This window comes from Tricharina praecox (assembly GCF_024521635.1).
Source record: "Tricharina praecox strain CBS 144465 chromosome Unknown BZA05scaffold_22, whole genome shotgun sequence".
Classification (NCBI taxonomy): domain Eukaryota; kingdom Fungi; phylum Ascomycota; class Pezizomycetes; order Pezizales; family Pyronemataceae; genus Tricharina; species Tricharina praecox.
The window spans coordinates 498567-512780 of record NW_026250424.1 but is presented as its reverse complement, the minus strand read 5'-3'; the positions used below and the strand labels follow the sequence as shown (position 1 = coordinate 512780).

The 14214-nt window shown below is 54.1% G+C and overlaps 2 protein-coding genes across 2 annotated transcripts; one reads left to right on the top strand and one right to left on the bottom strand.

Moving 5' to 3' along the window:
* Positions 1–4322: 4322 nt before the first annotated feature.
* On the bottom strand, positions 4323–7778 carry BZA05DRAFT_131168 (uncharacterized protein). The gene is made up of 8 exons (XM_051478793.1): positions 7539–7778; positions 7427–7471; positions 6838–7356; positions 6428–6778; positions 6088–6369; positions 5460–6022; positions 4920–5392; positions 4323–4857 (listed from the first exon to the last, which is right to left on the bottom strand). The coding sequence occupies exons 1-8, from the start codon at positions 7651–7653 to the stop codon at positions 4503–4505; spliced, it is 2703 nt and encodes a 900-aa protein (XP_051337163.1). The 5' UTR covers positions 7654–7778; the 3' UTR covers positions 4323–4502.
* A 1707-nt stretch (positions 7779–9485) lies between these two features.
* On the top strand, positions 9486–10397 carry BZA05DRAFT_405972 (uncharacterized protein). The gene is made up of 2 exons (XM_051484454.1): positions 9486–10052; positions 10113–10397. Exon 1 carries the CDS (start codon positions 9580–9582, stop codon positions 9811–9813), a length of 234 nt encoding a protein of 77 aa, XP_051337162.1. The 5' UTR covers positions 9486–9579; the 3' UTR covers positions 9814–10052; positions 10113–10397.
* Positions 10398–14214: the final 3817 nt, after the last annotated feature.

The following is a 14214-nucleotide window of genomic DNA, read 5'->3' as shown; positions in this document are numbered from 1 at the left end:
AAAGCTACCACCGAAACCTTCAGCTCACTTGAGCATCACCACACCACACCACAGCTCACCGGAGCTTTTATGCAACGCAGTGACGCAGCTCACCACCCGGCAGTCCATGGCACCGTCGGAAAAGTAGCCGATCTACAGAAGCTGATGAACCAACAGGCTCGCGAAATAACGGGGTGTTTCCGGTTTACCAACCAAGGCGAACTGATGTTGGGGGCCGGTCTGAGATGTGCGACATCACTACTCAACAACCGCGCACGGCGATTTGCACTACGGCTTGCATATTTACCCCCAGGGTGATGGAGCCGGGGAGATTATTGGTGGGAGAAGTGAGCTCGGCAAACGTCTCACCACCTGGTTGGGACCAGATGGAGGTGGCCACCGTGAGCGCACTGTAGTGTGTGGGGAAGAACGCCTACAAGCCGAGATAACAGTTGAGGAACGCGGAATGGCAAAGATGGAAGCAGAAACTCGGATAGATGGGGTAATCCTATAAATAGATGGTTCACGTACCGAAGAGGGGACATGTGGCTATGCCGTCGCATGGAAAAATAACACCGGAGTGTGGAAGGGACACAAAGTTCATTTAGGATACAACCAGGAGGCCTACAATGCAGAATGTGCTGCAATCGTCGGAGCACTACCTCACACACACGGAGAAAGAAAGAAAGAGCAGCAACACGGTTCTTGCTCCCTGTTGGCCGTGTTGGCCGGAAACAGCATCGAGTGTCGAAAATCACAATTTTTACGGATACACAGGCTGCACAGGCTGCAAGCAAGAGGATGCAGGAAGCAAATAATTGGGCTTATTCACGGATGACCAACCCGATTTAAAATGTCAAGCGTCGTAAGTGGCATCGGCATCTGGTATCGACATCGGCGTCGACATCGGGCACCGGTTCAGTTTCAGTTTCGGTGCACCTACATACTGGGGGAGATCTTTTTCTTTGCCCGTTTCCTTTCCTTTTCGGCAATTGCTGCGGCATCAGCACCGGCATCGGCATCGGCATCGGCATCGGCATGAGCTTCGGCATCGGCTGGAAAGTCCGCCAGACCCAGCAGCAGCCGTAGCAAAGGCAAAGAAAACTGCTACGTCCCGATACTACCAGCCGAAGACTAGACATGCCCTCACCGGGCAGTATTGGAAACGGATCGGCAGCCGAGAAGATGATTCGTGCTGGTGGTGCCACAAATCCTGGGCTACTCAAACACGGGAACACTTGTTCAAGGTATGCACTGCATGGCGGGAGCAACAAAGACGCTGTGGAAGGAAGTCAGAGCACAAACAAAGTGTGGAAGACGATGGGTGTGCTGTGGCAGTACTTGCGTTTCTGGAGGCTACCAGTGTGGGACGGAAGGCCGGGGAAAAGGAATGGGAGGAAGGACGTGATGGGTCTGCTTCTGAGGAGGAAGATGAATCGGTAGAGGTGGAAAGGGAGTTGGTAGTGGTGGAAGATGGTGGCGATGGTGTTCTAGAATCATCATTGATTGGGCCAGTAGGGGAACAGGGAGAGCCGTATAGATAGACTCGCGGACGTATTTGGGTTGGTGTTGTTGGCGCTTCGCCGTAGTCTTGACAGGCTTATAGACGCGAAATGAGATTGATGACCCCCCATTTGTCGGGAACCAGTCGATGCCGTTCGAGCAACCGTCTAGTATGTTTTGGTGGACTAGCCGCCGAGGAGGTGTCTAGAAGTTTGAGTGATCGTCATGGTCATCCAGGACCAAACATTCGCCGCTTACTAGTGCCAACACTCACGACAATTCTAAGCCCGCACTTCCACATAACAGCTCCCTCCCTTCCACCACTCCACCTCCTGCTCTTCTCTTCTCCCCATCTACCCTACACAACACAACACAACACAGCTACCAAAGCTACCTACCACGGAAACCTTCAGCTCGCTAGAGCACCACCACACCCACATCACTACACCACTGCTCACTAGAGTCTTTACGCAACGCAGCCCACCACCCGAGAGCTTCCACCGGTTTCCACGTCATCCCCAATCGCAACATCACCACTGCACCTCCATCTCTTCAGCCCATCGACACCGATAGCCCGAACTCCCCACCACAAACCACCACCAGAAACATCCCCGACTCAACCTCCAGCAGCAGTTCATGGACCACAATGGATACGGACAGCGCATCTCCCGACGAGAACCAGGAAACGAAGCGGAGAAATACCCAGCCGAGGAGTGCTGGGCGGCGCAGAGTGGGGCCGGGGATTCACCACCCCTCTGTGGAGAGGAATGTTCGAAACAGTCTGGTTGGGTTCCGGCCGATCGAGTGGTGGCTTGAACCCCCCGGGGCCAGCCAGTAACAGCAACGTTTCTCTAAGCTTCAATTTGGGCCGAATGGCGCTTGACATCATTATGTCCATCCCAGCCATGTCGGCTGGGGCTCGAATGCTGGCTTGAACCCCCCGGGGTCAGCCAGCCAACAATAGCAACGTCTCTCCAAGCTTCAACTTAGCCGAATGGCGCTTGCCATCCCAGCCATGTCGGCTGGGGATCGAACGGTGGCTTGAACCCCCGGGGGTCAGCCAGCCAGCAACAAGGAAAACGTTTCCCCAACCTGCGCCCAATGGCGCATGCTATGCTGTCCAAAGCAGTGGAAGGAAGCAAATGACTGGGCGTATTCACGGATAGCCAATCCAACCCAATTTACAATGTCAAGTGTCGCATTAAGTGGCATAAAACCGGCCTGACCCACTGCAGCCGCAGCAAAGTCAAAGAAGATTACCGCATCCAGGTATTACCAGTTGAAGACTGGGCATAGTGTGGACGAGATCGGTTTCGAATCGCGGATTTGTTTGCGGACGTCGGACGAGAGGTGCACGACGCAACGGCAATTCTGGAATCTCCATTTCTAAAGGCCACCGACGTGGGAAGAAGGGCAGGCTACGGGTAAAAAAGGGGAAGGAGGAGGAGATGAGTCTGCTTCTGAGGAGGAAGATGAATCTGAAAAAACCGGGAGGAGGAGGTGGGAGGGGTCGATTGGGCTAGTAGGGCAATAGGGAGAGCTGCATAGCTATGTAGACTCGCGGACGGAGTAGGGTTGGTTGTGTAGTTGGTGTTCACCATGGTCTTATAAAGGCTCATAGATGCGAAATAAAATTGATGACCCCCCCGTCCCCCCCCCCTGAACTGTTTGAACCAGCGTTTCCATTTCATCAACCGGATAACTATTGGTGTGTCTGGTTGATAGCTTGACAGCCTGACAGCCTGACAGCCTGACAGGTGGCCGTGGCAAGCCTGGCTGCCTGAGTGCGAGCGAGTGAGTGATGCAGGGCGAGTCCACAGGTTATCACTCGCTCGTTCGTCGTCAGCCCCATATCCGTTCATTCGTTCCTTCCTTCTGGATCTGGCGGATCCACGATCGCGCAAGTTACAACCCCGCTCTTCGATAACGAAGATCAACCGGCAGATAGTTGCGTGCACCTTCCTCTTCCCGGTCTATCCCCACCTCCACAAACGGGAAACGAACTGCACAGAGCACACATTGAGAATAAGGTATTGATACTTATAATTGCGAAATGAAAAGGACCCTCGTGCCTCCGCGCTCCGCCCCGCCATGCCCCGCCCCCACCCCACCCCGCTCGCCCCAGGATATCCCCGCTACCAACCGACCGAAACCCGTCAAACACGCATTACAAACAGATCCCCCGCCCTGTCCCTGTCCCGCTGCCCCGTAGCCCTACCCCATCGCCCGTAGCCCCAACCGCCCCATTGCCACCGCGCCTCTTCCCATCCCATCCCATCCATCCCGTCCCATCTAACCGTCGTTGTCGAGGAGAGCAAAAAAGAAAAAAGAGAGAAAAAAGAAAAATCATCGAGCTAGGTATTAAATCCGAGAAAAGTATCCAAAAAAGATCCAGAAAGGAGAAAAGAAAAACAAGAATCAAATCCCAAGTTCAACCCCCCGCCAGTGCGCGCGCCAAAATCCCATACACAGCAACCAACACAACACGCCAGAACAAATGGGAAAATACACAGCAATCAAATAACCAAGATGGGTGCCCGAGCGAACAAAAGCAAAAGGATATGAACCAAGAGCAAAACGAAACAATGTGGATGGATGAATGGATCGATGGAGGGAGGGATGGATGGCTGCAGGGACGACGACGACGCCGCCGAATGTAGTAAGAGCTCCAGCTATGATGGCTGGCTAGCCTTCACGTCAGTAACATATGCAGAAGAAGTCATCGACCGACGTGAAGCCCTGTGTAGTGGGACGCAGACACCATCCCCTCTTCTCCGCCGAGTATAGGGCGGACAGCAGTTCGCGGGGTCGCCGATGAATATGGGGCGGTCGTGCAACCATCGACAATCGCATCGGCCCCCACACGTGCCCACACATCCCTGGTGAAGATCTTCATCGAAAACGAAACGAACGAAAGAAAAAAACAAAGAAAATAAATAAAATCAGAGCGGTCAAGAATAGTAAATCTCCACTCCTCACTAATAGTCGGCGCAAAAAGCCTTTCCACTGACAGCGCATCGTTAACGTCCTCTCGAGCCATTGCCGTTTGCACGAAGAGCAATTCCAGCCGAAGCCGTCGTTGTTGGCGAAACCATCGCGCGCGTTGCTGGAGGATCGCCCCAACCACCGTCATTACCAAATGGAAACGTTCGTTTGCCCGATTCGCTAAAGACCGTGGCAGCGGCTACGGAGTCTTGCCACATGCCCGGTGACACGAATGAGTTGGATATCCCAACAGTAGTCGGAACATAAGAATGTGATGAAGTGTGCGCACCGCCAAGCGAGTCCACCAATTCTTCATGATGCTGATGCTGCAATGCGGGAGGCATCACTGCCGTCACGGATCCATTGACACCGAAGGCAGTGTTCCAATTGCTGTTTGGGGACATATGTTAGGACCACGTCAAGTGGAGAAGCAAGCGGATGGGGATACGCACTCGAATAATCTCGAAGGATTCCATGCGGCCACGTGATCGACTAGAGTCGGTTGCGATTGTGGCACCTGTGCGCCTTGGCCCGCAGCCAGCATAACGAGAGATTGCACCGCACCTGGTGAATCGCCCTTCGTTTCTGTATCCCCTATAGAGTGAGGAGGGGACAGCGGATGCGTCGAATACGCCACTTGCCCGTTGGCCACAGCCATGGTGGTCGCAACGGCATCGGCTTGAGAATACGCTCTAGCAACATGAGGGTCAATGGGTGCAGGAACACCATGATAGAACGGAAAGCTCGGGTTCAGGACGAATGGTCGATTAACGTCAACCGAGAACGCCTCACGTAATGTCTCGATCTGCCCCTTCATTTCCGACGAAGCGGAATTGTCGATACAGTTTTCCAACAAGCGCATTGTTCTGGTGAAATAGTCCTTGGCATCGTGGTTGAATTCGGGGTCCGGACACGTTGCGGCGATCTGGAAATCCTGTCAGCACCCCCCTCCTCCACATCCAGGTCTCCATCCTCCTCGTTTCGGGACATACTAGGTGAATCATCGCTCCACTGAGAAGGGAGTAGATCGAAAAGTTGACTCCTCGAGACATGCACTGCAGACCAAGCATGCCGTACTGTTCAAAGATGACCTCCTCCAGCCTGCAAATCGACTTCGCTGCGTTCGCACACACCGACATGTGTCGTCTCCACTCGCCTCCGGAAGCGAACGTCTTTCCAAAAGCCAGAGCAGGCCTGTGAAGCATGATTCTAGCCAGGTGGTAGTACACCTGGAGATTTCCCGATAGATGTGACTCCGGCTGAGGTCCGGGTTGCGCGAGCGAGGTGTTGACTTGGATGTGAAGATCCGCTGGTAGGTCGTAGAACCATTGCTCTAAGCTGGGGCCCGATTGCAAGAATTGCGGATCATTGCGCCAGTTAGGGTTCGCTTTGAGTTTTGCGTGAACATCACTCATTCGTCGGATGTTGTGGATCAGGCGAACGAAGTGTACAAAGTTGCGGTGAATCATAACTTCTTGGTCATCCAATTCGGGGGCGCCTCTCAAAGGTGTAGATAGATCTACGCTAGCTGGCTCACACTGCATGTTGTTGCGTCCTAGATGTTGTGAGCCTCCCAAACCCTCTCCCTTCCTCGCAAAGATTGAGAGCGATGTGAATTACCTTGTGGGGCGCAAATCATCAATTCATAGGCAAAACAAGCCTGCCAAACCCGGGTACGAGTGGTGCACTCGAGCGAAATTTCTCCACAACCAATCCCCTGCTTGTGGAGCTCATAATGACTGTCGAGGCGGAGATCGCGAGCCATCGCGATGATGTTCACCATGCTCATCCATGACCGGAAGAAGTATCCTCGTTGCGGCGCTGACTCTCGTGCCTTTAGTAATAACAGCAGCGCTTGAACGGTACTCAGGCGTGGTACGTCCAAGAAGCAATCCACGTGCCCTAACAAAGCAAAAGTCAACAATCTTTCAAAAACGTATTACAGCACGGATCTACTAACTGGTTGCCACGGCGATCCATTTCAGGCCCTTCGCGGGTTGAGTCATGAGCCTTCCAGCACATGCGAATATGGTCTCGAGCAATAAGGGAGAAATCTGCTCCCTTGAATTGTCCCATAGGCGGAAGAATGCCGCCTTGTTGACGATGGGAATGTACGGGTGTATGTGATTGAAGAATATGCCAAACAGCTCGTCGGCTTCGTCGTTGGAGGGCATGTCCTCCGGCCGGATTTTCACGGCAAACTCATGCTGACCGGGCATGAACGAAGGGTTGTTTGGTTCTACTTCGTCACCCCATGGCTCGTACGCTGGTGTTTCGGCCAGCCTCCTGCCTTGGGCCGAGATGTACCCCGCTGTAGGCGATCGTCAGTACGGCTCGGAGCGGGCCTTATGGAGCGGGCACACAACTTACCAACACCATCGTCGTCAATCTTGAGGGAGCCCACCAATGCTGAAGCGTAGTCGTTGTCTGCGTGCCACTGCTCCTGCCTCATGACCTCTTGGGAGTGATAAACAGGTGGTTGATGGAAATGGCCGTGCACCGGGGACAGAGCCGGCTCCATCGACTCCCCGGAGGTCAAGCCCGAATACGGGATTGCGCCGGATTGCGGGTGCCCCGGGCCATGATGGTCTTGCGGTGACAGATGCCGATAGTGGTTGTTGTCACGGTGGTAGCCAGGCATGTGTGGCCGGTTAGGTTTGCCCATGTGGTGCATCATCTCTTCCTCTCCGCTGCCGCCCGAATCTCCAAAGTCCACATTCTGATCGTGTCCCATCACGACCTGTGAGGAAGCATATTCGCGATCGTATTGTAGCATCGGTGGCACACAATGTAATTTAAGCCGCGTGCACGCCGAACACGGCCAGGTGTTCGTAGTCGCGGCGTCACACTTGATTTTTCGTCGACGGCATCCTTCGCAGGCTCGCATTACTACACATCACCGGGGGTTAGCCATATGTGGAAGATTACGCCGACGGCGGGGCACGGGCTGTATTCTCACCCTTGAGTCGCTTATGTCGGTTGTGCTCATCAACGAAGACATAATCTATCGTACCCGGTCAGCAATGGGGACTTCTCTCGCGCGCGCGCAACTGTGCTAGAGAGCGACATACTTTTGTGGATTTCTCTGGGACCGCCTCCCATATCCGTCGGGGACAAACTCATACTCTGCTGCATAATACTTTGAGGTAAAAGACGTCGTGGAACAGAATCGACTTGAGACAACATAGATTCCGAAGCGAAAAGCACGGTCGGGAGGGGGGGGTGTATTTTGGAGCTCCGCTTCTTACACGGTCGACTGCGACGACGACGAGACGCGACCCTGCAGTCTGGCCCTTCTCCTGAGGGGATAGTTTCCTAGACCGGAGAGTGGAGGTATAAAGAAACTAGAGCTGCGGAGCGGGCCGAACGGGCGTTTGTTGTTGTTGTTGGGGCGGGGGGTTATTGACACAGAGGATTGGTTTTGTTCGTCGCTGATATGGACGGGGGGTGGGGGAGGGCGTCAGTTGCGGTACTCTCTGAGGAGGGCGATCGTGACAAGGCGAGAAGGGCGGGAGACAGAGATAGTCTTTTGGGCGACGATCGACAGAGGCAACGACAACAAATAACGACGGGAACCAACTGCTTCTCAACTGGGGGATCCTTGCGGAAGAAAGAAGAGGCCCAAGACACCTCCTCAGCTGTGGACAGTGATAATTATTCTCTCGTCGCAAAAAGTGGCAATCCGAATGAGAGAAACCGGACCGGGATTAGGGACGGGGCCTGGGACTGGGACTGGGACTGGAACACAGGTGGTGGTCAGAAATGCTCTCCGCGTTCCGACTCGAGGTATGGGAATATATGGCCGCCGTTCTCGCTCGTCGCCATGGATGAAACTCACGTTGCAGTGTGCAGTGCTCAAACTCGCGGACTTCTCTCCCCCCCACCTCGGACAACGTCGGTGCCCGTGATCTATCTGCAGCGCCAGTTCCTGCGCGTAGATCAGTGTGACGCACCGGGGGGGAGGGAGGGATGAATATGGGGGGGTCCGTCGAGGCGAATGTGTATGCCAGGCTAAGTGAACAGCTAAGTTGTTCACAATTAGGAACTGTAAAACCCGCCGATTCGCTGGCAAGAGAATGTCGGGGTTGCTTGTCGTCTTGTTCTTGTCGCACTGCTCTGCGGGGTGCAATGGGGTATAGATATGAGGAAGAGCGAGTTGAGCGAGCAAAACAACCAATTTCGTCCGGGCTTATTCGGGCAGGCGGCTCTAGGACACACGCACTGTGCGAGTATGTACTCTGCGGGAGGGAAAGTGAAAGTAGTTCTAGGATGAGGGTGCTAGACGGAAATGCGGCGTGCTGCAGGCTCGAGATCGTATCGATTCGATGATGTCTCGTGTGTACGTGGGTGGTGGAGGTGAATGTGGAGGTGGTGGTGGTGGAGGTAGGCGGTCGACCGATGGCTTGTTGGACGATGTGATGCGATGGCGGGGGGGGGGGGCTATACACACTGCCAGCTGTTGCAGTTGACCAGCGAAGGTATCTTGAGCGCAGGCGTGGGCGTGGGCGTGAGACCAACGAAGAAGAACAAGGAGAAGAAGAAGAATAAGAAGCGGCGTGGCGTCCCTTTCGATCTCGTGCTGTGGAGCACAGTTGGGGGACCAGGTATGTAAGGGAAAGGACGCTGTGGGTATAGTATAGTAGTACCTAGGTCCGGTACGGTATCCCTTTCTCCTTTTTTTTTCTTTCTTCCTTCTTTCTGTCGGTATGTACGGGATGTCCGATGTTGGTGACGGCGGCGCTGGGTGAGGTGTGCGCGGCAAGTACGGATGCTATCCGTGTATTATTGAAGTCTTTTCTTCGGTCGTGAAGATGGCCGTTCGTATGTACGGTGGGTATGTAGCCTCGTTATTCGGAGGTTTCACGTCTCTTGTGCTGCTTCGGGATGGGCTTCTCTGTTGTTGCACTTCGAATTTCTGGTGGGAGTAACTACTCTGCCGAGCGATCCCAGAGTTGATGCTGCAGGCAAGAAGTATCAAGGCATCAATGGGAAGGGAGGGGGAGAGGGGGGAGGGGGGCGGCGGCGGTGGAGAAGGATGTCTTCAACTAGATATCTGACGCTGGGAGTCGGGCCCAGGGTTTCCCAACGCCATAGCGAGCAGTACACAGCCAGATGCCCAGAACTAGTTTTTTTTTCCTTTCTTTTTACGCGTTGTTTTCGTCCTTCTTGCGAATGGGTGATCCCAAAGCAAGAAGGCTCGACGATGAAGCGGCATCCTCAAAGACATCGCTATCACGCTTAGGGAAGGGGGGTGGTTGGTGGTGGGCAGTGGGCGGTGGGCAGTGGTGGGTGGTGGGCAGTGGGTGCGCTCTAGGAACTCTACTCTACCTATCCAACAAACCCTGAGTGATCTACACAGACACCAAAGTAGATTTCACAGTTTACGTGCGGCCAGGAGGACATCGACAGCTTCATTCCCCCCACTCCATCTCCGCTCGACTTCATTCCACGAAGTCATAGGTCGAGCCAGTCCATCGTAGGAGATATAGGCAGTCAGCCTCAAAGTACCGTCTGCATGGCCATCCAGTGCGGTTGACGAGTACGGAGCCTACCTATATGTACTCTGCAGTAGATACTTTGTTAACCCTTGCGAGCGATCAGCGACCCAGTGGGCGAAGCAAAAGGGTAGGAATTCGAAGCACGCACTGCATACTCTGCATACTCCATATGCTCTCTTCGTATGTAAATATGTAGGTGCCCTGCGCCAAAGCGGCGGTGCTTCGGCAGCTGCTGCTGCTGCGGTCGTGCGAAGAATCGAGCACTCTCGTGGTGTGTCATCCTCGCGTTCCTGTCGTTCGGGAAGGTCGTTTCGAGATGAGTTGCGGAGTTGCGATCGCATGCATCACATCACATCACGGAAGCCTTCCGACGAGATGGCGGTGTCGCGCATCTCCGTCCATCCGTTTGCTTGTTCGTCTGTTTGTTTGTTGTTGTTATTGTATCGAGCCGCACGCGCGCGCTGACTCCGCAGCAAACAACCGTATGTATGTAGAGTGCGTAAGGAAAATGAATGCCCGACCGGTCACTGGTTCGGATGATGACGAGCTCGAGCCCAGCGACGCTCGCGCGCGGCGCAACCACCCCCTCCCCCCCGCCCCCGCCGCCTCCACGATCGCTCTGCAACGGAACCGAGCCGAACCCGATCCAGTGGGTGGACCGCGGCGAAGCTGGATAGAGTAGATAGATAGCATAGATCACCCGGTTTATGTTTCCATGTATGATGGTATGTATGGTATGATGTAGTTGCCGCCTTGCCGCTCAGCAGTGAGTGAGACCGTGGGCTTGGGAAGATCTCCGGCTCTGCATGGCATGATGGGCATGATGGGCATGGCAGCATGCCCGCGCGCGCATGTTTCCCCGTTGTGGCTTGGGCTTGGTCGTGCCCGCCGGTGGTGGTGCAGGGTAGGTAAAGTACTGAGACCCTCGACGGATAAGTACGGGCAATTGACGAGACGGATTCAATTGAATGAAAGCAATAAGAAAGAAAAGCAGCCTGTGGTATCCAGACTGAATAACCTCAAAGTAGGTACCGCTGCGGTGAATAATTTCTGCGGTGGTGGATGACGTCGGATGTCTGATGTGTTGAACAAGAACACAAAAGTAGCAACAGAGAACATTTCAACGTTGAGGCGACCGCATCGGGTCTGGCCCCCGAATCCCACAGTAGACCGCAACCAGTGAGAGCAGCGGATGGAGCGGGAGCAAGGTGTGGACTCGCTGAACGCGGGGAGACCGTTGCGGCGGCGGTGACAAGCGGGTGGGCGGGCAGGCGGAAGAGAGAGAGAAAGAGTGACGATACCCATGCGGGCGAGACGGAACCCGGCCCAGCCCGCATAACCGGAACCGGAACCGTGGGGGAAGCCGCATTCGACTCGACACGGACGGACCGATCGTGACTGATCCGCACTCTACACGTCACGGTTCCGCTACCGAATCGCAAAACTGTCAGGGCGTGGCCTTCTGCCTTCCTTTCGTAGCATAAACTTCCCCCCCCTTCCGCACGACGACGTCGGTTGACCTCTCATGACATACCTACATAACGTGATGCGATGTGATGAGATCGAAACAACTGGGGACCCTTCACGCAAAAAAAGGGGCCAACAAAATCCAGGCACCTAACAGTACCTATACGAAAGCTGCCTGCCTGCCTGCTCGCCCAAGCAAATTTATTTTTGCATGTAGATACACAAGTCGACTCGTAAATTTCCCAGCTCTCAATCATATCGTCTTCCCCCCTGAACCGTGAACCGTGAACCATGAACCATGACATGAACCATGACATGGACCATGAACTCTGCAGGGGCTGTCGGGGGTGTATTCATGAGGCGTCTCGCAAGGGTTTGCAGCGTGGTTTGCAAGTGATGAGTTGAGGGGGGGTGTATGCTGGCTGGCTGGCCAAGTAAACATCCATCAAGGCCAAAACCTCGAGGTGCCGCGGCGGCGAAAACGCTTCCCGACTCCCGACTCCCGAGGTGTCCCACTGTCCGCCCCCTCGCGGGCCGAACCCGAGCCGGGGTGGGGGACGGGCCGGGCCGTGGGCTGGGCCGCTGGGGAATGTCGACTCTCGAGCACATCAGCGACGACGACGAAAGCAAAAGACTGAAGGCCTAGATCGATGAAGGATAATTGCGAGTCCGGGAACACGGCAGATTATCGAATTCCGGCGAGCGAGAGGCCCTCTCTCTTTAAGATCCGCGGTCCCGGTCCCGGTCCCGGTGATAGCTGATGCTATAGGTAGGAGGTAGGTAAGTAGCCCGGACATTTGCTATATACCTAGAGTAGGTATGTGAACATGCGTAGATTCCAGTTCGGGTCGGTCGCTGATCAGTGGTTCGACTTTCACGCATCACGCACGGGCTCCCGCTGTTTCGCTAGGGAATCGCCGTGCGATCGAGTTGGTGTCTATGTATGAACGTATGATCATACTGGAAGGATTTGGCGGGCAGTGAGTGGGCTTGGATGGTGATGTTCGCCGTGCCATACGTACCGGTATTCGAGTGCTGGCCGTCTGACAGCTGTCAGCCGGCACGGGGCGATGGTCTTCCAACTAGACTCCAGTTACCAAACAGCTCCTGTCGCCTCGCCGATACTTCTCAAAGGCATGCATAAGCTCTAGGTGTACGTACCCACCTCGCAGTACGCACATATTCAAAGATAATGGTACATTCCTCACCGCGAGTCTCGACATCCATCCGAAGCCCAACACAGATGCGCGGATGTGGCTATGTACTGTATGTACTCTACTCTACAGTACTCTAGTGGGCGATCACCATGTCAGGTTCCACACAGCGCAATCCTCTCTGCCAGTCGCCAGTCGACTGCTCTACTCTAACTAACATCAATCCGGAGTGCAACTCTATGTACTCTATGCTTATTTCAGAACACTTCAGCTCGGCATGTGCCGTTCATCCATCAATCGTCGACCGGGGGGGTAATAATAAGTATTGAGGCGGAAGATGACCCCCCGTATTGCTTGTCATTCCCGGTCTGCGTGTAGGTAGTATGAAGTAATTGAGTACGTACCACGGCTCACCGACTTCATATTACCTATGATGAGCACTAGATATCTTGAGTATGATGATGTATCGAGTCCAGTGACTGAATGATTATGTGCATAGGAGGAGGAAAGCGTCCGAACACTAGCCGTCTTCGAGACTTGCCGATATCCAAGAAAAAGGAGAGAAAGAAAGGAAGAAAGAAAGGAAGAAAGAAAGAAAGTACGAGGTATCATACGTACCACCTCGCAATCATGAGTGCGACTCCAGAAAAAAGTTTCGGGCTGAGGAGGCAAGGAGAGGAGCGGAGACGAACCTCGGGGCCGTGCCGTCAGTCTCACAGCGGCGATCACGGATTGGCCCCGAACGAGCAGGAGTCCAGCGAATGTTGTTGTACTCTACTACCACCTAGGTACTATTCGGATATCACTTTGGTATGTATCTCCTCGAAATACCACGGGATGTCGCCATGCAAACCAACGTAACAAGTTCGCCCACTTGGATGGTGGCGGTGGTATATAGTCCACGCCATTCGATTGGATAGATAGCACTTATGGTAATATCTCCTCAAAATACACACCACGGGAAATGTCGCCATGCAACCCGATCCAGCCGTCAACGACGACGGCGACAGTTCGGCGCAGTGTGGCCTGCCTTGGTTAGGCTCCTTCTCGTGGCGGACGGTTCTCCAACCAGAGGAGCGGATCAACGATCTCCCCCAAGCTGATGTTCGATCCTTCTGCTCCCCTAAGTCCTTATACCAGGTATGGCGTGGACCACATCGGTACCACCGCCACGATCCAATTAGACGAGCTTGTTACAATGTAGTTGCATACCTATCTTGTTCGCTGGCCTTAGATAAGCCGAACAGACAACTCATTAGATTCATCATCCCCAAGCTTGTGGCTTGTGGCTGTAGAATCTTCACCCCACATGGAGCGAGTCACGGCTTTTTATTTTCTTTTCTCGGGCTTCTCCTAGAGCATACGCACGCCATGCCACGCCATGCCAACGGCTTCATGCCCGCCCACCATATGGTTGGAAGCGGCTGTCGAATATCAATGGAATACTACTCTACTAGGAACTATATATTGGCCGCTTTCTGGTACATAACCAAACGTGGCCTGCGCCAGTGCGTTTCCCACGTATATACTCCGGTCTACTTATATCGCCGTACTTTCGTAGTTACTCGACTACGGTACCTTGTCACGCTCTCGGCGGACAGTAAACGGTTCGAAAAACTGCGCGGCTA